The 27,164-nt window shown below is 40.0% G+C and overlaps 1 protein-coding gene across 1 annotated transcript; it reads right to left on the bottom strand.

The window, feature by feature from the left end:
- Window positions 1-6,946: 6,946 nt before the first annotated feature.
- LOC149028965 (uncharacterized) lies at window positions 6,947-11,759 on the bottom strand. Its single transcript, XM_089137368.1, has 2 exons — window positions 11,258-11,759; window positions 6,947-7,125 (listed from the first exon to the last, which is right to left on the bottom strand). The coding sequence occupies exons 1-2, from the start codon at window positions 11,757-11,759 to the stop codon at window positions 6,947-6,949; spliced, it is 681 nt and encodes a 226-aa protein (XP_088993494.1).
- Between the last annotated feature and the right edge of the window lie 15,405 nt (window positions 11,760-27,164).

Raw genomic sequence — 27,164 nt, 5'->3', positions numbered from 1 at the left:
ATCTCAGTCACCGCAACATGCAATCTTGGTGATTCACATTCCCATCTGAATTGAACGGCACGGTCATCTCAACACACAATGTTGGCAGTTAATATTTCTATTATATGCACCTTCTATCTTGGGTGATTATCTATTTTTCCATATCAATAACATTTTATTGTGTACAAGAATCATACATTGTATTTCTTTGTAAAATCTGATATTTTCATATCAGAGAATATATTACTTCTATTATAAATATGTAATGCACTCAACTCAGTAAATAGTTTGATTGATCTCATTCTAGTTTTCTTCTTTGTCTCTAATATATATTTTTTATTTTATAATATGTTATCAGCACGACTCCGCTCAAAATATTGCATTTGAAAAGAAAGACAACAGACTATGTATAACTATGTTTTATATTCCAAAGTAAAAAGGATGATCGATCTCCACGTGCGTTTTTGAAAACAATAGAGTTTGCCATGTCGATCTTGCAATGTAAGTGCATCGTGATTAAAGTATGTGATTTATTGAATCTAAAAATCAAACAAATTATAAGATATTAGGTTTGTTTAATAAATATGGTTTGTTATTAATCAATCTCAACATAATAATTGTATTTATTGTATATAGTAGTTGTTAGTTTTGCACCACAAATATTGTTGGATGCGCTTGAAATTGTAAAATTTGAAATTGTAAATGAATATAGTATTGCAGATGCACATGAAGTTGCAGGATTTAAAATTTAATGTGGATAAAACAGCACCAAATCGGGTCTGAACACAGTAGGGCCATAGATTCCGGTCGGGAGAGGTTCAACCATGGTCGAGATTGGCCTAAAGTTCGAACCAGAACGTTACATAGGGAAGAAGGAATCTTACGACTAAGGAGATAAGCATGATCCCGTAGAATTCAGGATATGTGATCGAGTTATAAATGGTAACTCCCATTATGCGAAGTGGGCAATCATACTAATCATGGTAACTGCCATTACTTATGAAAGAGGGGTAAAACCCTCAGATCGAAAGGCCATTAAAAGGAGGCACGAACGAATCCAGTAGTCGGGAATCAAAGGTAAAACCTATTTAAAAATAAGACTTACGCACAGTGAAGGTATCTGAATCATTTACCCCATTATTATATTCAATTCAAGCTTTGCAACTCGTTAGAGCTCTGTGATCAGTTCCATTACTAACTTAGCCTTCGGAGGTGGCCTCCCGACCCCAAGGTCAGGCCACATCTAACACTGTTTTGCAAGTTGTTCCCCAAGGATCTAAGGACTTAGTAGATTTTAGACACATCATTTGGCGCCGTCTGTGGGGAATGCTTCAATGAGTCATGGTGGATACAAGATCTACTACGTGAGGAATCAGAATATACCCCCTTCTCCGGGAGGAAACCACCTAAAGGAAATCATGTACCTAACGAAGAAATTCAAGAAGACGAAGAATTAGGGGATGAGAACGCCTGAACAACTCAAATAACCTCCAGGAACAGATTAACCAGATGCAAACCCAATTTCCTGGAGATGTAACAAATGCTTCTGACAATGGCCAGTGCTTGGGAGCTCCCAAGCATCCTAATCTCCATGATCGAGAGGAAGCTCAAGGGCTAGCACGAAGGGCTGGGATATGAGTTTCCTCAGTCTGAGGGTGTTCCCTTAGAGAAATAGACAACAAACCGAAGTCCAAAACTTCAGGCAAAATCTGCAAAGAGATCTAGAAGGTCAACCGGGAGCAAGAAGAACTAGGAAATTGTCTAGAAGGGATGAGCATAACATTCAAGATTGAGCGCAAGGGATTCGAACTGGGACTCTCACCAGACGTGAACTAAGAGTTCACACGCATACAGCTTCATCCCAATGTCCTGGATAGGATAGTGTTTGATCATATGGTACTCGAGTAGTACAAATCGATCAAAAGCTAGCAGACATCAACCAGAAGTTGGGACAATTTATGAGAGGAAGAAGGACTGAAGACATATACTCAATCATCAGGAAAACTCCATTTGTGGATGCCATTGCCAGGTATTAGTTCCCCATAATTTTAGGCTCCCAATGTTCTCCCCGTTTGACAGATCGCGTCCAATTGCCCATATAAGTTACTACCAACAGACCATGGTTGTTGCTAGTAATTCGGATGAAATTGTGTGTAGAGTATTCGGGTCATCACTTACAATGGCAACACAAAAGTGGTTCTCCAAGCTACCTTGGGGAAGAATTGATGACTTTGAAGAATTGGCCTGAAAGTTCATAGGTTGGTTCCAAAGTAGGATCCAGACCAAAAAGACCGAGGAAACATTGTTCACCGTAAAGCAAGGAAAGAACGAGTCTATTTGAGACCACTCACAAAAGTTTAATAAAGCTACAATGGAGATCTAGAACTTGGATGAACAAGTAGCCAAGACTGCTCTCTTCACCGGCCTCACCAACAGACGACTCTTGGAATTGTTATTGCAAGATATGCCAGTCACATACCCCGAACTCATACAGAGGTGTCAAAAACAGGCTGAGGTGACAAAGAGCCTTGACACTCGGCAAGGAGAAATGAAATCTGCAAATAAAGAGCAAAAGGCATCTAAAAAAGGCCAAGGGTCGAAGGTGGCAAATAATGGTCGAGGGAGAAAAACACGTTCAGGATGGAGGAAGCGTTCACCCGATCATTCGAAGTATACACAACTGAATAGTCCACAATCGAAAATCCCAATGCAAATTAAAGATCAGGACATCTTGAAATGGCCACCAAAGATGATAGCAAAGCCTGGAGAAAGGAATATAAAAAAGTATTGTTGTTTTCATAAAGATTATAGACATTACAAAAATGAATGCAGACATCTGAAGGTGGACATCGAAAGGCTAATATCCTAGGGACACTTGTCCAACTTTGTGAAGGGTCGAGGCAATGAGCGAGAAAGAAGAGCCATTGGTGAAAATAGAAGGGAGCCCTCGAGAAGCAGAGATCGTCGGGCTGAAGCTCCCTAATCCAAGAAGGGAAAAGAAATTGTAGGAGCCAGCCGATCTCCAATCCTTACCATATTCAGGGGCTCAGTGTCACGCCCTCCCAGCCGGTACCCTATCTGGGATACCCGAGAGTGTGATCCACAGCCCGAAGATCAGGTATCGAGTGATCAACCTCCCACATAGACAATAACATAATCATGAACAATCATAATAAAAGTGCGGAAGACAAATCATAGATCCAATAAAGAAAGAATGAATCATAAATGAATCAGAATAATAGATATAATCAGAGTATCAAACAGATAAGTAAAGTGAGGCAAAAATTCCACTTTACATCCAGCGGAAAAGTAGCTCTAAAGAATAAACTAGATAAAATCTAATCCCAGTAGCAAGTACATTGGGTAACTAAATTGTTCTCCACTTTATAGACAACATCCTTGTAAGTGTAAATCTCAAAAATGGCACAAGGACGCTTCCACTCAATGGTCGGACTAAGCATCGTACGGAGCATAACCACTCGTGGGATCTTCAGAGTAATTGTGGTAACCGCAATCACCTTCCTGGAGATATGCCTCTTCGCCTTGCGCTTCTTCATAGGGACCGTCATAGTACTCGACTACCTGCAGGATAGTCTAACAACATTGTACAATAAAGGAATGAGTTTCAAAGAAACTCGGTAAAGCGATTAAAATCCATAATAACATAAATGGCGGGATTCCGGAACAAACATAAATGCAATATGATATGAGACAAGCAATGAATGAATGAATCTAACTCTATGTATGCTTTGGTCTCTATTGGCAGACATGCTTTAAGTCATAGCACCGTACTTCTTTAGGAAAGTCCACTCACATCCTCAACCATTTAAGATATCTTGGATTCTCTCACGGATCATTTCACCGGTCTTGAGCAGCCGATTGGTAATGGGTCCTTCATCCCTCGGGACAAACCTTGGCGGGGGTTAAGTCAACACACTCTCTCACAACCATTTGGTATAAGTACTTGGCGCATGTCGGGGGTAAAACCTAGCCAAATGCAAGTCTTCTACTTAGTTACATCAAGTCGGATCCGGATACTTCCATTCCTCGTCCCTAACGATCCTTTCCGGTATCCTTCACACTAGAGTCAGCGTATCCTATGGCACCGACCAACTCGGACTACGGACTCATCAACCCTATTGGTTATCCACATATGGTAAACGGGAAGCTCTCACGTCCTCTCACGGGTTGGTTACCGGTCTTAAGCGCCCGTGAGCCCAAGTCTAACCATATGCAACCCTACCAATAAATGGCCCCCACAATGTGATTCCTGTCCTCTCACGGGTTGGTTACCGGTCTTGAGCGCCCATGAATCCCCATTGCTACCACGGGTCGTTCAGTCTCAATACCCCTCCGATTAGGGTCTGACATAACATGACATCCTAGCCAAACACTACTAGACAAATCCTAGATATGTCATCCAACAGTTTAGGAAGGTGTCCAGAGGGCATCTCCGGAAACATCCCATAATATTCCCGTAGTAGTCCAAGGACAGAAGTGTCAAAAGGACACCTCTCCTTTCCAAACCATACTTAAGCATACACATGCATCAAATCATATCATCACATATATGGTAACTTCATATATGGAAAGAAATCAATAATTACAATCACTTGTATATAATTGGTAAGTAAATCATACATGAATCAATTTAATATGAATAAGTAATGCTAATGTAATCAAAGTTATGCAACAGTAGTATATCATTGTAAGAATCTAATTTAGGAATCATATCTATGATATTCAAATATAGAAACTAGATTCATGCTATCTATGTAATTAAGGAAATAACCATCCTTACCTTTTATAACTCGCAAAGGAATCCTAAGAAATCAAGTAAGATCTTGGCAAACTTGAGAAGAAGGTCCTAAACAAGTATATACAACATATTAGGAAAGATCCCTAACAGAAAAGATACCAAAACATCCAACATAGACTAATTCTGGAGTTGCTGTACTCATTGGTCGAGTGGATTGGTCGAGTGGTCCAACGACCAATCAGTCGACCAATGCATACAGGATAGCCTAAAAAAAAAGAGTTTTAAGATATGAAATCCGAATTTGGTGGTTCAAAAGGGTACTAATCAAGGGGTAGACTACATCAGTAGTATTCTAACATATAGGGGACCTCAAAACACTAATCCAATCAAGATATCAAGATCCAAATTAGGAAACAAAAAGTTACCATAATTAAATCAATCATGGATCTTGATGAATTTGAAATAGAAAACAAAGACAAGAACAATAGGAGGATGGATCATTGCTTTCGGTAATGGTATCATGAAAACATACATAGATCTTCATGGAATAAGGCTTAGAAGCATAAATCTAAATAAGGAAATAAAACCTACCATATATGTAACTACCATGCATCATGAAGAACACATAGTATGGTAGAAGAGAACAACTAGAAATCTATAGATTATGGATCATGGAAAGAAAACACAGTAATTAACTACTAACATGATCAACAAGAAGATCCAAAGAGATCGAATTCAGATTAGAAGTTTAATCAAAGATTAGATCATGGTTTGATCATGATTCCTTCAAAAGCTTGCAATGATCATGGTTAAGATCATTGTTCTAGCCTCAAATCCTTAGGATGATCATGAGAACATGTTCAGAGATGTTTGCAATAGAGAATGCAGCATCTCTTCTACTGTCTCAACTCAAAAAGGAAAGAAAAACAAAGATGGAGGAGAAGAAGAGAGAGTAGACATACCTTTTGATGCAAAAAGAAGAGTTTCGACGAAGATCCGTCAAGAAAACACCAAGGATGCAAGAGAGATGACTTGCGAGAGGTCTTTGGTTCGTTCCAGAGGGTTTGGAGGCAGCAAATACGAAGTGGACTCGAGATTGGACTTAAATAGAGCAAGAACAACCTAATTGCCAAAGACAAGACACTCATTGGTCGAGTGGATTGGTCGACTCGGCCCATCGACCAATCGATCGACCAATCTTGTCGACAAGACCAAAACAGGGAATTGAAGGTCCAGATCAAATCCAATCCTAAAGGGGTTTTGCACACAAGTCAAGTGACTTACCTAATAGGTAGAAATGCCTTCAAACCAAGATAGAGAGCACTCCAAGTCCATCAACTAATCAGATCTTCATCAGGATTCAGTTTCCATAAATAGAACCTCATCATCAACTTTCATGGATTCAAAGCCAGACACCAAGTCCTCTACTGGGATGGCCCAAAGCTGACTTCTTACTTTACTTCGGGTCATCGGACCTACAAATAACAAGGTTTCCGGGTCAAGGTTAGGGCTGGGTTTTACACTCAGAGCCTGAATCCCTCAGAAAATATAAAGCCAAGTCTAAGTTCATGGGTTCACGAGAGACACAAAAAAGAAAAAGACCGAACATGGAGGAGAACATCACATTTAATTAAGAAGATGAGAAAGGTGTATGCACAACCCATGACGATGCGATCGTGATCAAGGTCGAGATCAGCCGTCGGGAGGTACACAGGGTATTGGTGGACACAGGATCATATGCAGATCTTTTGTCATATGATGCATACCAGAAACAAAAAATGGAGGAGGATTTGTCGAAGCCATCTTCTACTCATTTTTATGGATTTGCTGGATCGTCAACAATTGCAGAGGGATCAGTACAAGTGGACCTGATAGTTGGAAATTTTTCGAAAGAAACCATTGTTCGAGTAATTTTTTTGGTCGTTCAAGAGCTGCCAGCATACAATGTGATACTCGGGAGGCCGTCCCTTACAAAATTGGGGGCAGTGGAGTCGACCAAACATATGAAGATCAAATTCCCAACTGACAAGGGTACAGGAGAGGTAATTTATGATCAAAAAACCTTCCGACAATATTATGTTTCATACTTGAAGGATAAAGCTGGGCCCAGAAAGGCAACAACCCTATCAATTGAGGTTCGTGATGATCGGGACGAGGACATGATGCAAAGCCTGAACTTGTAGAAAAGTTGGAAAGAATCCAGTTGGATTATGATGATGAAGGAAAAACAACTTTCATCAGGTCTGAGCAATCAACAAACTTCAAAGAAGAATTGAAGGGTTTCCTGCAGAAGAATATTGACGTGTTTGCATGGTCAGCAGATGACATGCCTGGTATAAACCGATCAGTGGCAGAAGACAAGTTGTGGATAGACCCTAAAGCCAAACCTATGATACAAAGAAGAAAAAATTTCTCAATTGAGAAACATGATCAGAAATGAGGTCGAGAAGCTAAAGGGTTCGGGGTTCATCCATCCGATCGAGTATCCAACTTGGTTAGCCAATGTTGTAATGGTCAAGAAGTCGAACGGGAAGTAGAGGATGTGTACCAATTACACAGACGTCAACAAGACATGCCCCAAGGACTGCTACCCTTTACCCCGAATAGATCTCTTGATTGATGCAACAGCTAGTTATGAAACTTTGAGTTTCATGGACGCGTATTTGGGATATAATCAGATCTTGATGAGCGTGGAGGATGGAAAGTTTACCACGTTCATAACTGATCACGAAAGCTTTTACTGCAAAGTCATGCCGTTCTGGTTGAAGAATGCGGGAGCAACTTATCAAAGAGCTGTGAACAAAATCTTCTAAGATCTGATCAAGAAGAACATGGAAGCTTATGTGGACAACATGATGGTGAGAGCCTTCGGTGTTCAGGACATACAACAGATTTGACAGAAGTATTTTCAGTCTTGAGGAAATACCAGGCGAAGTTAAATCCAGAGAAGTGCGCGTTCGGGGTGTCCTCAGGTAAATTCCTAGGATTCATGGTTTCCCAAAGAGGAATGGAAGCAAATTCGGTGAAGATAAGGCCTTGATTGATATGGAGCCCAAAAACTGTTCAGGACGTGCAATGCTTAACAGAAAGAGTAGCAACCCTGAACAGATTCATAGCACAATCGGGATAGAAATGCCTTCCTTTCTTCAAAGCTTTGAAAGATCTTAAAGGGAGAAAGGAAGAGTGATGAACGGAAGAATGTCAAGCAATGTTTGAGAACTTGAAGATGATGCTCGGAAAACCACCCCTGTTATCCCGACCAGAGAAAGGTGAGACTTTACAAGTCTATTTGGCAACTTCACTTTCGGCCGTAAGTGTAGTTCTTGTTCGGGGGAAGGACAAAAAGCAATGGTCAATCTACTACGTCAGCCACGTACTCCTGAGTGCCAAAACCAAATATTTGGAGATCGAGAAACAAGCGTTGGCTCTAATGATGGCGGCCAGAAATCTAAGGCCCTAATTTCAAGCACTCTCGATCGAGGTACTAACAACTTTTCCCTTAAAAAAGTTATTTATAAGCTTGATTTGTCTGGAAGAATGGTAGCATGGTCGGTAGAATTGGGAGAATTCCAGGTAAATTGCAAGCCCTGAACAGCTATAAAGGCTCTAGCCTTAGCTGATTTTATGGTGGAGACTACAGTTCCAATGGAAGAAGTCATTGAGCCCAACTTCCTGACCATGTGGGATATCTATGTAGAAGGTTCGAGCAACAAGTAGAGGGCTAGAGCAGATGTGTTATTAAAAAGTCTAGGGGGCTTTATCATACGATATGAGGTGAGGTTCGGATTCAAGGCAAGCAACAACGAAGCCGAATATGAAGCATTCATAGCGGGCCTTCAGTTAGCGAAGGCCTTGGCAATATTTGAGATAGCAATTTACAGTGACTCTCAGCTCATTGTTAACCAATTATAGGGAGAGTTCAGGATGAAGGAACCTGGGCTGCAATAGTATCAAGAAATAATATAGATTTTGAGGAAAGAATTCAAGGAAGTTCAAGTCTATCAAATCTCCAGGAAAGAAAATACTATGGCCGACGAACTCTTAAGGCTAGTTCTAAAAAGATAGGGGGTTATCTAGTTCTTCTCCAAGGATTTCTCAAAATGCCGAGCGATCTGCCTCCTTTTACTGTCAATGGGTGCTGTAAGCACACTCCAAGCATCCGCAATAGGCTTTATGGCCCACATCTTTGCCTTCCATTAACGGTACCACAATCTGTTCATAGGAGTTGCTCCAGTCACATGGAACTTCTCCCGATTCGGTAAAACCATATGTACAATATAGTTTAACATACAAAGAAAGAAATGAGTTCTAATGAACTCAGTAAGGAAATCACATCTCACATACGTATCGACAGTATATCCAAGTAAACATATAAGTAAACAATGATATGCAAATATATGAATGCAACTAAAATCTAACTATGCAAGTCTCTAGATGATTGACATGCTTTAAGATATAACACTAGCCCTCCTTTGGGTAGGTCTAGTCACTCTGATCCCTCACAGACTGGCTACCTTTGTCGGGATCTCAGGTAAGGGGGTTCAGTCCTCTTCAATCATCCATGGCTGGGGTTTAAGTCAACACTCTCTTACCACGACCATTGGCATGAGTATTGGCGCATGTTGAGGTTTCTAATCCAATGCAAGGTCATACAGCAACATACTACATGTAGTCTAGATACTTCCCCTATGGCACCAACCAACTCGGTTCAATATCCTTCCCTACCTAGGAATGAGAACCCTCACGGACTGGCTACCGTTGTTGGACTCCATTCCCTAACCCCATGGTCATCCACATATTGTTAGGGTGGACGCTCGCATGACCCCTCACGACTCCCGGCCACTCCTTGGATGTCCATGAGCCCAAATCCTAACATATGCAACCCTACCAATGCATGATCAACAGTGGACCCCTGAATCTTCACGGACTGGCTACCGTTGTAGGATGAAACAGAGTCACGTTAATATTATCACTGGTCATTTGGCTTCAATTCCCCTACCGAAAGGGTAGTAGGATGTATGGGTACCTAGCCATGCAATCTAGACTCCCTAGGTATGTCATCCAGCAAATATGATAATGCTGGGGGCATCAGTAAGCATGTGTTACATACCACAGTCCTTTGATATCCCAAGCAATGGATACCCAAATGGATACCGTTCCATCACAACTACATCACATCATCAACCATTATAACATAATCATTCATTCTATATCACAAAGTAGTAAAGTACATATAAACATCATTTACAACATACATTCAACTATTAATCATTTAATTATACAACTATAGCAAGTTAAAAGAGCAATGATATATATATATATATATATATATAAGAATTAAACAATTCATCATGGACATAACATCGCATACATACAAGAATGTGTCCTTACCTGTAATTATGTAAAAGCTTACTAAAATGCAAATAAGCTTCACCCACAACACTTCCAATAAACTCAGAGATCATCTAAATATATAGTTGCAAAAATACATAGAAGACATGAGTCAAATCAGAGCAAAGTCCAACTTCATAGAGCTACTATGACCTAGTCGGTTGCTTAGGGCGTTGGTTGGGTCAAGCAATTGCCATAAGCGACCGCCCTTGTTACAGACAGCCTCTAAGTCTGAAATTCCAACTTTTGATCTCCCAATTTTAATTTGATTTTGGGAAGATTCAAATCCAGATTTTGTCCTTAAGGAGCCTACAACACAAGTACGAAACAACAACCTAAAATTCTAAAGATTCACTATTGAAATTATCTCCTTCAATTAGATCTATCCTTTATTCGAATGCAAGGATTCGTTTTCGGACAAGATTCAATCAAATTCACTGATGGGGAATAGAACCAATACAATTCAACCACCACCAATCCAAAAGGGATGGATCCACACCATTTAAAAGAGATGAGGAAAAGAAATAAAGGGTGTGGGGGACATTTACCTCCACTAGATTCGTAAAACGGACGAAGGATTGGATCTTCTTCGCAAACCATGCTTTTCTCACATTTCAGCATGTGTTCTCTACCTCCCAACCGTCCACAACAGCAATCCCAAATAAAATAATAAGTAAAAAGCTCGGGGTTTGCTATATCTTTGGGACTGGGGGAAATTAGGGCAAAAACCAAGCGAGCAGACCTGGCGGTCGCTTGGGGCGGTTGATTGGCAACCGCCCCTTAGTACTTTTCAGTACTTGGGTGCTTTGTTGAAGGGGTTGATCCCCAACTCAAACCTAACCCTATACAACATGTGGGGGAGATGTTACCTTAATTATAGACATCTTTAGACACCTCCTGACTCTGACTAGTGATCTACTTTCCCAGCAAGGCAGGTTCTTCAGTAGCAAAATCTGGATCCATGGACTCAAGACATGGATCATGGACTTCAATCCAGGTACTCCACAATTTATTCCGGCTAGACCTTCGGGTTATCAGACCTACAATACGGATCCCGGGTTAAAATTCCAGGGCTTGATACATCCCTCTCCCCTTAAAAGAAATTTCATCCCTAAAATTACAGCGTACCTGTAAGTCCAAAGAGATGAGGGTATTTGGTCCGCATCTTATCTTCTTTTTCCCAAGATGCTTCCTCAAATGAATGATTCCATCTTATCTTCACTAGGGGTATGGTCCGATTCCTCAGCTGTTTATCCTTTCGGTCCAAAATTTTTGCTGGTTCTTCTTCATAAGTCAAATATGCACTCAAACCTTCAGGTTCATGTTGAAGCAATTGTTCTGAGCTTGTTAAGCATTGCCTTAGCATGGAAACATGGAATACATCATGTACACCAGCTAAAGATGAAGGAAGGGCCAACCTGTAAGCTACTGGTCCAACCTTCTCAGTAATCTCAAAGGGTCCAATATATCTAGGGCTGAGTTTCCCTTTGATATTAAATCGCATAACACCCTTCATAGTCGAGATCTTCAAGAATGCTCGCTCACCAACTTGAAATTCCAGATTTGACCTTCTTTTATCCACATAAGACTTCTGTCGAGATTGAGCAGCCTTGATACTTTCTCTAATCATATCCACCCCGTGGTTTCAATCAGATCAGGGCCAAGAACACACCTTTCCCCAACTTCATCCCAATATAGAGGAGTTCTACAGGTCCTTCCATACAAAGCTTTAAACAGGGCCATTCCAATCATCACCTGGTAACTATTATTATAAGCAAACTCCACCAAGGATAGGTGGTCATCCCAGTTACCACTCATGTCGATGACACACGCTCAAAGCATGTCTTCCAATATCTGAATGGTCCTTTCTAATTGTCCATCAGTCTGCGGATGATGAGCAGTACTCAAATTTAACTGAGTCCTAGGGCTTTCTGCAAACTATTCCAGAAATGAAAGGTGAACCTCGAATCTCTATCCAACACAATGCTAACCGGTACATCGTGTAGTCTCACCACATTATCAACATACAGCCTTGCCAACTTGTCGATAGTATAGGTGATCTTCATCGAAATGAAGTGTGACGATTTAGTCAGTCGGTCCACTACCACCCACACTGAGTCATTCCTTTTACTAGTTCGGGGTACACCTGTAACAAAATCCATGGCAATGTCCTCCCATTTCCAACTAGGTACAGGAAGAGGTTGCAAAAGACCAGATTAAGGCTGTCTGACAGCTTTCACCCGCTGACAAGTTCCACACTTGGCAATGAAGTCTTCCACATCATCTTCATACCAGGCCACCAGAAATATCCCTTCATATCATGATACATCTTTACACTACCTGGATGAATGGTGAAGATGGACTGATGGGCATTAGTCAAAATCTCGGTCATGAGGTCTTCCACTGCTGGAACACAAATTCTTTCCTTGAAAACAAGAGCACCGTCAAAGGCTAGGGAGAAATCTGTCACTTCCTTAGTCTTTGAGGTAATCAAATCAATCTTCTTCTTCAGTTCCGGATCAGTCGACTGCAAAGAAATAGTTCTGTCTCTTAGACTCGGTTGAACTGATACAGCTGACAGAATAGCATCGGAACCTTTTGGCACGATCTCAAGTCCAAGTTCAAGGATGGAAAACAACAAGGGCTTACTCAAAGATGCCATATCTTTACTTTCTCGATTACTCTTTCTACTCAACGCATCAGTAACCACATTAGCTTTCCCTGGATGATATTGAATATCACAATCATAATCTTTCACCATTTCTAGCCATCTTCACTGTCTCATATTCAGTTCCATCTGGGTTAAGAAATACTTGAGACTCTTGTGGTTAGTGAATATTGCTATCCTCTCACCATACAAATAGTGACGCCAGATCTTTAAAGCAAAAATCACTGCAGCTAATTCCAAATTGTGAGTAGGGTAATTATGCTTGTAGTTCTTCAACTATCTTGATGCATAAGCCACTAACTTTCCATGCTGCATTAGCACACAACCCAAATCAACTTTAGAGGCATCAATATATACTGTCAAGCCTCTTGAGTCATCTGGTATAGTCAACACCGGAGCATTAGTCAACCGCTTCTTGAGTTCTTGAAAACTCTCTTCGCAGGCTTCATTCCACTCAAACTTGATTTCCTTTCTGGTAAGCTTCGCCATAGAAGCCGATAGCCTATAGAAATTCTCAATAAAGCACATATTATTCCAGCCATACCCAGAAAACTTCAGATCTCAGTGACTGACTTAGGTATGTTCTAATCTACCACAACTTTCACCTTTGCAGGATCAACTTTAATACCTTCAGCAGAAACCATGTGTCCCAAAGAGATAACCTTGGACAACCAAAAGTCACATTTGTTGAATTTGGCATACAACTTCTTCTCTCTCAATTGCTGCAAGGCAAAACTCAAATGCTCAACATGTTCTTTCTCGCTTTTTGAATATATCAAAATGTCATCAATGAACACTATAATGCATTTGTCCAAAACATAATTAAATACCCGATTCATCAAATCCACGAATGCTGCTGGAGCATTAGTAAGACCAAATGGCATGACTCTGAATTTGTAGTGCAACCACCTTAAGCAACTGCCCCCGACCGCCATAAGCGACCAACCCGTTTGCTGTTGCCCAAGTTTTGAAGGATTTTGGCTCTGTTTTGGAATTTTGGATTTTGTGCTAAATACAACCTTCGTATGTTGATATTTGCATTAAATTGAAGTATGTTTAGCATGAAGAATCGTTTCTTGGACTTAAAATTTCACTGTTTATCAATTTTGGAAATTTGCAGAATGGTTTAGTTAAGGAATCACAGTGTACTGAATGGCCAGAATGAAGAAGGAAATGATGTGAATTACCAGGCCAATGCTGATAACACTACTGGAAATGTGAATGCCGGGAATTAGGTAATTGAAGACCCTTCTGCTGGTGGAAACCCTAATCCGCCGAACCCACTTGTTGTAGTCTCCATTCAAGATGTGATGAACATTCTAGGAAACATGATGCATCAACAACAAAACCAGTTCAACAATATGATGCATGGTTTTATGACTATGCAACAGACCGGGCAAGAAACTTGTAATCCTCTTGGGACTGGTACTACAGCAGTAGGTGCCAATGTTGATAGTTTTGCTTCGAGACTTCATTCGAAACTGATGGAGCATTTCATGAAACTTCAAGTCCCTGCCTTTTCTGGAATCACCAAGGATGTTCTGTTTCCAAAAAAGTGGATTAGATAGATGGAGAAATCTTTCCACAACCTCCGCTATAATGAAACTCAGAAGATCCTGCGTACTGAGCAGAGACTATAGCACGAGATCGATGCTTGGTGGAATGCTACTTGACCAATTTTGGAAGCTTTGCATTAAAACATTACCTGGGAGATTTTCAACGAGGCCTTCTGCAAGAACTACTTTCTTGAGTCTGTGAGAAATGCTACTGTGAGAAATGCTAAGGAGTTCGTGTCACATCCTCCCAGCCGGTACCCAAACTGGCATACCCGAGAGTGTGATCCACAGCCCCGAAGATCAGGTATCGAGTAATCAACCTCCCACATAAACAATAACATAATCATGAACAATAATAATCGATGTGCAACAGATAAACCAAAGATCCAAATTAAGAAAGAGTAAATCGTATATATAATCAAAGTACGAATTATAATCAAAGTGTCTAAATCAATAAAGTAAAGTGAGGCGAAATCCCACTCTACAACCAGCGGAAATGTAGTTCTAAAAGAGAAAAAAAAAAAAAAAAAAGCAGAATGAAATCTAATCCCAATAGCAGGTACAATAGGTAACTAAATTGTTCTCAATCTTATAGACAACATCTCTATAAGTATAAATCTCATAAATGACACAAGGGCGCTTCCACTCTATGGTCGGACTAAGCATCGTACGGAGCATAACCACCCGCGGAATCTTCAGTGTAATTGTCGTAACCGCAATCACTTTCCTAGAGATATGCCTCTTCTCCTTGCGCTTCTTCATACGAGCAGTCATGATACTCAGAACCTGTAGAGTAATCTAACAAAACATTGTACAAAAGGAATGAGTTTCAAAGAAACTCAGTAAGGCAGTTAAACCATGACAACGGATATAACAGGATTTCAAATAGAGTAAATGCTATATAGTATGAAGCACATGATGCAATATGATTCTAACTCTATGTATGCTGGTCTCTATTGGCAGACATGTTTTAAGTCATAGGACCGTACTTCTTTAGGAAAGTCTCATTCACTCATCATCAGTTGGTAATGGGTCCTTCATCCCTCAGGATATTCCATGGCTGGGGGTATAGGTCACCACTCTCTCACATCACCATTGGTCTAAGTACCGGCGCATGTCAGGGTCAAAGCCTAACCAAATGCAAGTCTCCTACTCAGTTACATCAAGTCAGATCTAGATACGTCCATTCCTCGCCCCTGGCGATCCTTTCCGGTATCCTTCACACTAGAGTCCTCATAGTCCCTGACTACGGACTCATCAACCCTATAGGTCATCCACATATGGTAAACAGGAAGCTCTCACGTCCTCTCACAGGTTGGTTACCGGTCTTAAGCGCCCGTGAGCCCAAGTCTATCCATATGCAACCCTACCTATAAATGGCCTCTTTCGAGTATCCACAATGTGATCTATGTCCTCTCACGGATTGGTTATCGATCTTGAGCGCCCATAAATCCCCATTGCTACCACGGGTCGTTCGGTCTCAATACCCCTCCGATTAGGGTCTGACATAACGGGAAATCCTAGCCAAACACTACTAGACAGTCCTAATATGTCATCCAACAGTTTAGGAAGGTGTCCAAAGGGCATCTCCGGAAACATCCCATAATATTCCCGTAGTAGTCCTAGGACAGAAGTGTCAAAAGAACACCTCTCCTTCCCAAACCATACTTAAGCATACACAAGCATCAATCCATAACATCACATATATGGTAACTTCATATATGGAAAGAAATCAATAATAACATTCAACTTGTATATAACTGGTAAGTAAATCATACATGAGTCAATTTAATATAAACAAGTAATGCTACTGATATCAAGACAGTACAACAGTAGTATAACATTGTAAGAATCTAATTAAAGAAATAAACTAACAAGATTCAAATATAGAAAATATACAATTTATGTTGTTAAGGGAGTAACCATCCTTACCTTTTATAACTTGCAAATGAATCTTAAGAATTCATGTAAGATCTTGACAATCTTGAGAAGAAGGTCCTAAACAAGTGTATACAACATATTAGGAAAGATCCCTAAAAGAAAAGATATCAAAACATCCAAAACAGACCAAATATGGAGTTGTTGTACTCATTGGTCGATTGGATTGGTCTACTGTCTCAGTCGACCAATCAGTCGACCAACAGAGATAGTGGCCTACAAAATCAGAGTTTTGAGAATAAAGAACCGAATTTGTGGTTCAAAAGGGTACTAAACAAGGGGTAAACTACAATGGTAGTATCCTAACATAAAGAGGACTTCAAAACACTAATCGAATCAAGTTTTCGAGTTAAAAATTAGGAAATAAAAATTACCATAATTAGATTAATCATGGTTCTTGAAGAATTCAAATTACAAATCATAGACAAGAACAATAGGAGAATGAATCATTGATTTTGATAAAGATATCATAGAAGGCATAAATAGATCTTCAAGAAAATAGATCTAAGAACATGAATCTAAATAAGGAAACAAAACTTACCATAGATGTATCAGTCATGATTCTTGAAGAAAGCATGGTATGATAGAGAAACAACTAGAGATTGATAGATCATGGATCATGTAAGGAAAACACAGCGATTGACTACTAATATGATCAGTAAAATAGATCTAAGAAGATCAGAATTTAAATCAAAGATGAACGAAGAGAAGATCATGATTCCTTCAAAAGTTTGCAATGATCATGATTACGGACATTGCTTTAGCCATTAATCCTTAGGAAGATCATGAGAGATAAGTTCAAAGATGTTTGCAACAGAGAATGCAGCATCTCCTCTACTGTCTCAACTTAAAAAGGAAAGAAAACAAGGATGATGAAGAAGAAGAGAGTGTAAACATACCTTTTTGTGTAAGAACACGAGTTTTGACGAAGATCCGTCAAGATAAACACCAAGAACGCAAGGGAGATGACTTGCAGAAGTCTTTGGTTCGTTCCAAAGAGTTTGGAGGCAGAAAATACGAAGTAGACTCGAGATTGGACTTAAATAAAGCAAGCAAAACCTAATTAGCAAATACAGAACCCATTGGTCGATTGATTGGTCGACTGGTCCAGTCGACCAATGAGTCGACCAATCAGTTCAGCAAGTTCAAAACAGGGAATTGAAGGCTCAGATCAAATCCAAACATAAAGGGGTTTTGCACACACACCAAGTGACTTACCTAATAGGTAGAAATGCCTTCGAACCATGATAGAGAACACTCCAAGTCCATCAACTAATCTGATCTTCATCAAGATTCAATTTCCATAAATAGAACATTGTCATCAACACTCATGGATTCAAAGCCAGACACCAAGTCTTCCACTGGGATGGCCCAAAGGTGACTTCTTGCTTTACTTCGAGTTGTCGGACCTACAAACAACAGGGTTTTCCGGTTCAAGGTTAGGGCTGGGTTTCACAGTTCGAGTTTGGCTCTTATTCAGGGATCTAGTATAGTCCTGGAATATCAGCAGAAATTTGAAGAGTTGTTCTTCTTTGCCCCTAAAGCCACAAAAAATGATCAAGAAAAGGCAAAGAAATTCTTCAAAGGATTGAGGCCATCACTCAAGACCTACCTTGCCAATCAAAAGGTAGAAGGATATGCGCAAATGGTGCAGAATGCCAAGAAAGTTGAAGATAATGAGAGAGAGCACTATCAGCTTCAGAGATCAGTGGCGAACAGGAACAATCCGGTGGACCGTAATAGGAGATTCTCTAAGCCTGCTCCATATCCTGCACTTGCATTTCAGCCTAGAGGTGCTACTTCTAGTTTTAGCTCTAGTTAGAGTCATGGATCTAGCAGTGGACCGGTACATCCACCTACAAGAAGTCAAGGTACTGAATCGGTGTATGCTAACCTCAGTCCAACAGTGAGTAATCAGAGACCTATAGTTCCAACCTCAGCAGCTCTAGCAGGCGCTAGAGATGTTACTTGCTTCACCTGTGGAAAGGGGGGTCACTATTCCCGTAACTGCACTCAGAGACCAAATCCTCAGATGTCAGCTATGACAAAGCCAGCACAAAATGCTCCTGCAGGGAAAGTTTTCAATGTCACTAGTACCGAACTTGAGACTGATCATGATGTGGTGACAGGTATTATCCCAGTATCATCTATCTCTGCTTTTGTACTACTTGATATTGGCGCATCTCATTCATTCATTACATCTTCATTTGTGAGTCGTATCCTTGTCACACTTGAGAAGCTAGAAAGGGGACTTGTTATTAGTGCTACTAGGTCTGTTGTGAGATTAGATGAGATGGTAGAATCTTGTCTGGTAACCATAGCTGATAGAAACTTGGATGCTCGGTTAGTGAAGCTGGATATGAAAAACTTTGATGTGATACTCGGAATGGATTGGCTGACAAAGCATAGAGTTGTCATCCTACATTCTAAAAGGAAAGTACTTTTTCATCCTAAAGATACTCATCCATTTGAATATCAAGGAAATCAAGGAAAGCTGAGCAAGAAGATTGTTGCCGCGACAGTGAAAGTTAGAGAATGGACTAAGGATGTTGGACTATTCTCCTCTTCTATGGATGTTTCAAAAGGTGTGAAATAGTTGTCTGATATGAGGTAGTCAGGGATTTTGTTGATGTTTTTCCTGATGATTTGTCGGGTTTACCCCCAGAGAGGGAATTAGACTTTTCTATTGATCTAATTCTTGGAGCGTCCCTAGTTTCAAAGCTTTGTATTGAATGGCTCCAATTGAGTTGAAAGAACTTAAAACCCAGCTTAATGAGTTATTAGACAAAGGGTTTATTCAACCCAATGTTTCACCATGGGGAGCCCAGTGTTATTCGTGAAGAAGAAGGATAATAGTATGTGGATGTGCATAGACTGCCGTGAATTGAACAAGTTGACAATTAAGAACAAGTATCCTCTTTATAGGATCGATGACTTGTTTGATCAATTGAAACTTGTTGTTGTATTCTCAAAGATCGATCTAAAAATCTGGATATCATCAGTTGAGAGTGAAGTCCAATGATGTTTGTAGAACGACATTTAGGACCAGATATGGGCACTACAAATTCAAAGTTATGCCATTTGGTCTTACTAATGCACCGGCGGCATTTTTTGGACTTGATGAACCGAGTATTTCAGGATGTCTTGGACAAATTCATTATAGTATTCATTGATGACATTCTAATATATTCTAAGAATGAGGAAGATCATGTTGAGCACTTAAGGTTTGCCTTACAACGACTGAGAGAAAAGAAGCTATATGCCAAATTCAGTAAATGTGACTTTTGGTTGTCCTAGGTTGTCTTTCTGGGACATTTTATGTTAGCTGAAGGTATTAAAGTTGATCCTCTAAGGTGAAAACTGTGGCAGATTGGGACAAGCCCAAGTCAGTCACCAAGATTAGAAGTTTTCTGGGTATGGTTGGTTATTATAGGCGCTTCATTGAGAATTTCTCTAGACTATCGATGTGAAATCCAGTCCAAACCCTAACACAGAAACCCATTTGTTTGTAGGTCCAAAGACCCGAAGTGAAGGTAGAAGGCAATTGTGGGCCATCTCAGTGGAAGACATGTTGTTTGACCCAAAATCCATGGAGATTGATGTTGGAGTTCCCTACTTGGAAACCTTGTCTGAATTGAAGAAGAAACTACACTTTGGTGTTGAAGAGCTTGGTTGATGGACTTGAGGCCTAGTTGGACATGTTTTGGAAGGTCCCTCAATGCTAGGTAAGTCACTTGTTGTGTTGGGAGAAGCTCCATTGAAAACTTTGAGGTTTGAAGCATTATTTCCCTGTTTTGGGCCTTCTGTCAGCCTAGGTCGATCACCTGGGTCAACCAGGCTGAGCGACCCACAGTGACTGGGGCTTAAGTGTAAAATCTCTGATTTTTAGGTTTTTTATGCTCTATTTAATAGAACTCCGTGGTAATCAACCCCACATTGTTCTAAAGCCTTCGGAGAATGTGGGAAGCCTCTCTCAAGCCTTCACATTGGAGTTGTGGAAGATCCTCTTCGAACCCTCAAGCTTTTTGGCGATTCTTCTTCTCAAGGTTGGTAAACACACTTCATCTTCTATTTCTTTTGGTTCCTTATATTATTTTAATTAGGAGGATGACCAGTCATGGGAGAGGATGATCATATGTCATTCCCATGACTGATCCTCCTATCCCTGCTGTTCTAGAGTGGATCTCCATACACTCTATGACTTTGTGAATCTCCACATGATGATTTTGAAGGGAAATCAAGTGTGATCTTCATGATTGAGTAACCATTCTAGGTTTTTTTATTTCTAAAGCTTGCTAGAATCATTCCTATGATTATTTCTATCTAAGATCTACTGTTCTTTTCTTTCTAGAGTGGATTCTCATTCTCTCTAGCCTCTCCGTAGAATTCATGGATTGATTTCTATAAAACCTAGCTTTTGATTAATTTAGAATTCTCCTCTATTGATCATTGTTAATGCCTAATCTATGCTAGATAGTCATAGACTACTATTCTAGAGTTTTCCTTAAAATTTCGGAGTGTTTCGAATCCTAGAAATTGAGTTTCGAATAAAAAATTGGAGTTTCTATCCATACAGGAGGTTGATCACTTGGGTCGATCAACCTAAGCAACCTAGCTGAGCTGCCCATAGTGCTAGTAGCTTCAAGTTTGGTCTGTTTTGATTCGTTTCACTTCCGATCTTCGAGGGTTTGTTCCTAATGCTTAAACTATGTTTGTTTAGGGTTTATTGCTAACTTTGAACCTATCCTCATTCTTTTCTCTGGAATTCTTCGAAGTTAATTAAGGTAAGGATGGTTGTTCCCTAATAACCTAAAATGCATGTTACTTTTATTTGATTCAGATTGCATGATCATACTACTGTTCTTATAATTTTCTTATAATTAATTTGCTGCTGTAAGTACTGTAACTACAGTAGGACTTGCTCATGTAATTCAATTATCGTTTTGATCATGTATGAGTGGTTATTGCCCTATGTATTAATTCGTCAGTTGTACTTATGAATGATTGATTTGGAATGTGATTGCTTAAGTATAATTGGGGAATAGTGTGGAATCCAGCCCCAAACCTAGCCTTGACACTCTATTTGTTTTGGATAAAGAAGTGACTTGTGGGTGTTTGACCTTGAAGTGGGACCCTGAGTTCAATTTGGATATGTTTAGAAGGTCCTAAGAAGTCAAGTCAGACCTCTTAGTGTCGATCCGAAGACCCGAAGTGAAGGACGAAGACCTTGCGGGCCATCTCAATAGAAGACATGGTGTTTGGCCCAAAACCCATGGAAATTGATGATGGAATTCTCTTTTTGGAAACACGAATTGGAGATGAACTACACCTTGATGTTTAAGAGCTTAGTTGATGGACCTAAAGCCTAGTTGGACATGGTTTGAAGGTACTCCACTGTGCTAGGAAGGTCATTTGTTGAGTTGGGAGAAGCCCACTTGTGTTTCAAGTGGATTGGGCCTTGAAGTCCTATTTTGGCCTTGCTATCATGCTTGGTCGACTAGGCCAATCGACCAATAGGACAACTGCCACATCCACCTAGCCGGTACCCCATCGGGCATACCCGGGTATGTGATCCACAGTCCCGAAGATCAAGTATCGAGCAATCATGCCTCCCACATACGCAATAACACAATCATGAACGATAATAATCACGGTTTAAGAATGTAATAAAGAATCATGAATAAGATAAAACAGATAATCAGACTGCAGAATAAAGGTGATACCAAGATATATATAATCCAAAAAGGAAGGAAAGAGAGTGATCAAAAGTCACTTCCTCATACAGCAGCGGAAAGTAGCTTTAAGTTAAGTTTACAAAACCAAAATCTATGGAGTGTATCAAGAAGGTTAAGTTACAGATCCGGTCTTAATGAGAATTCCAAATACAACAATGAATGAATGTTTCATCAGTCACATAAAACACATCCTCATAAGTGTAAATATCCGAAGTCTATTTATTTGTCAACTGTCACCTACTATCGTCCGTACTCTGTCTTCCTTCTTCGAGAATATCAAATATATTCATCCGCCATTTTCTATCACTCCTCTTCAAGTTTCCTCCCAAGTTTCATTTTGCAAGTTTTCCTCCTCTTTCTTTTCTGTTTCAACCATGGATCCTGCTTCCACCTCTTCAACACCCAGTACCTCTACACAGCCCATTGTGCCTCCAAGTACCGAACGACTGAAAGATACCTCTGGTGCTTCTTCTTCCTGTCAGAATCCTTCGGACTGGAAACCCTCTCCATATGCCCATGACGAAGTTATCGTTGCTTACACGCCCGTGGACATGTCCAAGGAGAAAAAAGATCCAAAATACGCAGGTCCAGAGTGGTATCCTACCAAGGTAAAGAAATCTCATATATCTTCTTATTTAGAAAACTACCCCTTTCCTTCTAATGCCAGAGTATGGGCTCCCGAACCTTCCGATCATCCATATATCGTTGATCCTGGAGTTATCACTATTTATCTTGACCATCTTGAATCAGGTTTCAGAATTCCTTTAATCCCGATAGTCCAGTCCCTGTTGGATTATTATCATGTTTGCCCTTCCCAACTCACTCCAAATAGTTGGAGGTTAGTTTATTGCTTTTTCGCCTTCATTCTTAGAATGAATCGCATTCCTTCTGTTGAACTTTTTAGGAACTACTACACTTTGAAAGTATCCCGCGAACGCGGATACATTCATTTTGCCAGAAGAACCTGTATTGCAAATGAACTGGGTAGAGAATCCCAGATTTCCATTGACTCTTCCATTCCTCATGACAACAAACAGTGGCGAGAAAAATACTTTTTCTGTGCCATTCCAAATCCAAATTTCCGCTCCCGATGGTGTTTACATTCTTTGAACTCTCTGCTTCCTCTAAATAAGTGTCCGAAACTCGGTGAGTATGATCGAGAGACCTGGGGCTTAATTTCTGTTGGAGCTCCGATCGATGCGGCTGACCTGAAAACTGCTGCAGGCCTAGCCAACCATGGTCTTTTCCCAGGTAAAGGATAATAACAATGATATACTTTTCCTCCTTTTTATTATTACGTTTTCTTTAAGCCTTATCTCCACTTCATGCATATACAGGAACTATTGCTCACCAAATTCCCAGTGTCGCTGAACTTCGAATAGTTGCTTTAGAAGAAGAAAAATATGATCCCAAGCTTGCCAAACCCACCAAGAAAAGAAAGCACATTGCCCTCTGTTCCTACAAAAGAAAGTCTGTTGAGAAGAAATCTTCTCTTGGTCAGGAGAAAATTGACCAGGCACCAGAGGATTCCGTTAGAGAAAATCCTGATAAAGAAAACCCTGATGTACAACTTCTTAAGATTGTTGCCAGTAATACTCCTGATGTCAAGAGAAGGACTTCCAGAACTTCCAACACTTTGAGATGTAGGCTTCGGTCTACGGTCCAGCCTTCTGGTCAGGGGTTATCTGGTTCTAAGAAGAGGAAGAAGAAAGAATCTGATTCTACCCCCACTGAAGCCCCCACTGAAGAAAACAATCCTCAAGAAGAAGCCCCCACTACTACTGAAATCAATGTTGAAGAAGTTACAGAATACATACTTCCCACTGCATCAGCCGAATTACCCCATGACACTTCGATTCTCCTAGAAAAGATGGTCGAGAATGAAGGTCAAGGTAAGGAAATTTTTGATTACTCTTTTGATCATTTGAAGAAAATTGCTGAAGATATACTTGCTCATGCTGCAGGTGATATCATTGAAGAGAATGCTGATCAATTATTTGATGTGAATGTTGATACTTCCAATCCTCCTTTGGAAGTTGATGCTGAAGAAAATATTTCTATGAATGTTCCTCCTGTTTTTGTTTTGCCTTTATCAATTCCTGCTATGAATGATGTCATTCCTGACATTAATATAGCTCCCTTTCCTGAAGAAAATGTCCAGAATATCCCACCACCTGAAGAAATCCTTGAAGTTGTCCCTCCAGAAATTAATATTGCTCCTCAAGATGTCAATATGGCAGTCGATCCCCAAATTGGTCTTGGAGATCAAGAAAACATTGTGGCTGAAGATTTTGCTATGCAAGCTAATTCAAATGATGTTGCTGTGAATGTGGATCCTCATAACATGATTGAGGTTGCCAATCTCCAACCAAATCCTGGTCAACCAGATGATACCCCGAGTGTTGCCAACTCAGGAGATCTCTTTAACCCTGGATGGTTTTTGAAAGAGAATCATACAGCTAGCCGTAATTGGGAGGTTGCCAGAGAATGGGGAACTAAGGGCAGGATTCCTCGTGACAAGAGAGAAACAACCTGTATGTCTGACCCTGATCTTTACTCGCATGGATGGGGGTAAGGAACAAATTTCTATCTTTCTTATTAAAACTGCTCTATTATTGATTTTATGTATTTACTCTATTTGGTCTTTATTGATTAACCTACAAATGCTTTGGAGCTGCTTTCAATGCTTTTTATGAAGTACTGGAAAGAGAAAAAGTTTTGTCTCAGGAAAATGACAGCCTGATTAAAAGAAATTTTGAACTGGTCAATGAGGTACAAGAACTCCGAAAAAGCTTGAACTCTTCATAAAGAAAACTGACAGCTGCTGAATTCAGAGAAATAGATTTGGTCAATGACCTAGATGATTTACAAACTGACTATCAACTCTGCTCTGATTTATGCGCTGACTTGCAAGAAGAAGTTTCTATGTTAAGGAGTGTTGTTTTGAAACACAAGGATGAGCTTCTTCAGCTCGAAATGTCAAAGAATGATACCCTGGAAAGGGCCAGACTTGCTACTGTTGAGAGAGAAGATCTCAAAGAAAAGTTAGCCAGAGCCTTTGCCTGGTCAAAAGATGTTGAAAGAGAGAAGAATGAGCTCCTAGAGAAGTTTGAAAAGATTGAAAATTTGAATGTGGACCTGGAGTTGGCTCATGAATACCATCTTAAAGCCTTTAACTCCATTTTGCAAGAAAAATCTATTTTGGAAAATCAGAATGATAGTTTGGGATTGAGACTTTGCGAGGTTGCAGTAGAAAAAGATAATCTCAAGGTTTCCTTGAATTTGATTTCATAGGAAAAAGAAAATCTAAATGTTCTTTTAGATGAAACTCTGAGAGATAAAACCTTTATGCTTGAAGATATGCGGTCAGAAAGAAGACAATTTGAGGTAGAGAAGAAAAGAATGCAAGACGAACATCAAGTTGTCCTCAGCTCAGTTACCTCATCCATGAAGGAAGTTGGAGATAATCCAACTTTCCTTGGATTTTGCAAGAATATGGTAAAGGACTGTTCTGACCTAATCTTTTCGGAAATGCTCAAGATTTATCCCAATATGGATTTCAAGCTGCTGCCTCCAGAATTCCTCCCATCTAGAAATTTTTTTGATCTTAGGAGTTTAAAGCATCTGAACTCAAATAGTTCTTCAGAAGATGACAATGATGATTCTTCCTGTTCTGGCAACAGTCACTCTGCCAGTGATCAGAATGATGATGATGATTCACCTCCTCAAGGTGATAAAGAAGTTGTTGCAGATGATGATCCACCTGCAAATTCAGAGATTTAAGAAAACATTTTCCTTTGTTTTTCAACTTACCTTTCTGTTAACCTTTTTAATATAAGATTTCTGACTTTGTCAATCTTTTTATATCAATAGAATTTCCCCCTCTTCTCTTTTGCTCCTTGCGGTTTTGATAAAATGATACTTTAAAGAGAATCTTTGCAATGTTGACCATAGATATAAAATGATAACCATCCTCAGGCTGTTGCACATCTGATCAGATATCACCCTTCTGACCAACTACTATATCTTTGATTAGTTTCCAACGAAATATTCCTGAGGAAAATACAACTGATCAAGCTATTATAACTAATCAAATATCTTTAGAGAAAAATTGCTGATGAAGCTTTCATAACTGATCAGATATCCTTAGAGAAAAATCGCTGATGAAGCTTTCATAACTGATCAGATATCCTTAGATAATAGTTTGGAGAAAGTCTTTGCGTTTTTTATTAAAATCCTCCATATAATTTGCTTTGTGAGAATTTTTCTTGATCAGCTCCTTTGCCCTCGATCGAAAGGCTGCCTCGGAAGGCTGGCTACTTGAGCCTGACTTCGGAAAGTCAGGACCATCCTCGGAAGGAATGATCCATGATTAAGCTAGCATGACCAAGCCTCGGAAGGCTGGCTACTTGAGCCTGACTTACGAAAAGTCGGGACCACCCTCAGAAGGAATGATCTGTGATCAGCTAGCATAATCAGGCCTCGGAAGGCTGGCTTTCTAGAGCCTGACTTCGGAAAGTCGGGATCACCCTCGAAAGGAATGACCCTGGATCAGTGTTGAAAGGCATGATCAGACCTTAGAATGTTGCCTCGTAAGGCTGGCTTTCTAGAGCCTGACTTTGGAAAGTCAAGATCATACTCCGAAGGAATGACCCTGGATCAGCGTTAAAGGCATGATCAGAAGACTGGTTCAACGAGAAAGTCCTTTTGCGCAAATTGAAGAAGAATCTTTTGATGACAAATGGTTGATAAAATGATTTCTTCAAGAATACCAGAAAATTCTGTTTCCTCTCTATTGATAGTATTTCTTGAGGTGAATTACATTCCACGGTCGCCTCAAACAACTCCCATAAGCATCCTTAAGCCAATTGTATTTTTGCTTACAATTTTCGTCACCACATATGGTCCTTCCCAGTTTGCAGAAAGTTTTCCACAGTTCGTCGGATCTAATGTTGATTTCTTTCTCAAGACCAAATCCCCCACTCTAAAAGATTTAGGTCTGACACGAGTGTTATAGTACGCCGCTGTTTTCCTCTGGTATTATATATTGCGATATAGAGCTCTCTCTTTGACTTCATCTAAAAATTCAAGATTTGCTGTCAACCCTTCTTCATTAGTCATCAGATCAAACCTTTCTA

This window comes from Hakea prostrata, chromosome 1, assembly GCF_041222555.1.
Source record: "Hakea prostrata isolate BN-2017 chromosome 1, UWA_Hpros_2, whole genome shotgun sequence".
Lineage (NCBI taxonomy): Eukaryota > Viridiplantae > Streptophyta > Magnoliopsida > Proteales > Proteaceae > Hakea > Hakea prostrata.
Note: the sequence above shows the minus strand (reverse complement) of the source record. Positions and strands in the feature narration are given on the sequence as shown.

Excerpts from the sequence above, each read along its gene's own strand:
- LOC149028965 (XM_089137368.1), bottom strand. The coding sequence starts at position 11,759 with ATGATTAGAGAAAGTATCAAGGCTGCTCAATCTCGACAGAAGTCTTAT. Across the intron at positions 7,126-11,257 it reads TCATCTCTTTGGACTTACAG|GTTTGGCTTTAGGGTCTATC; the intron begins GTACGCTGTAAT and ends TTTGTATCATAG.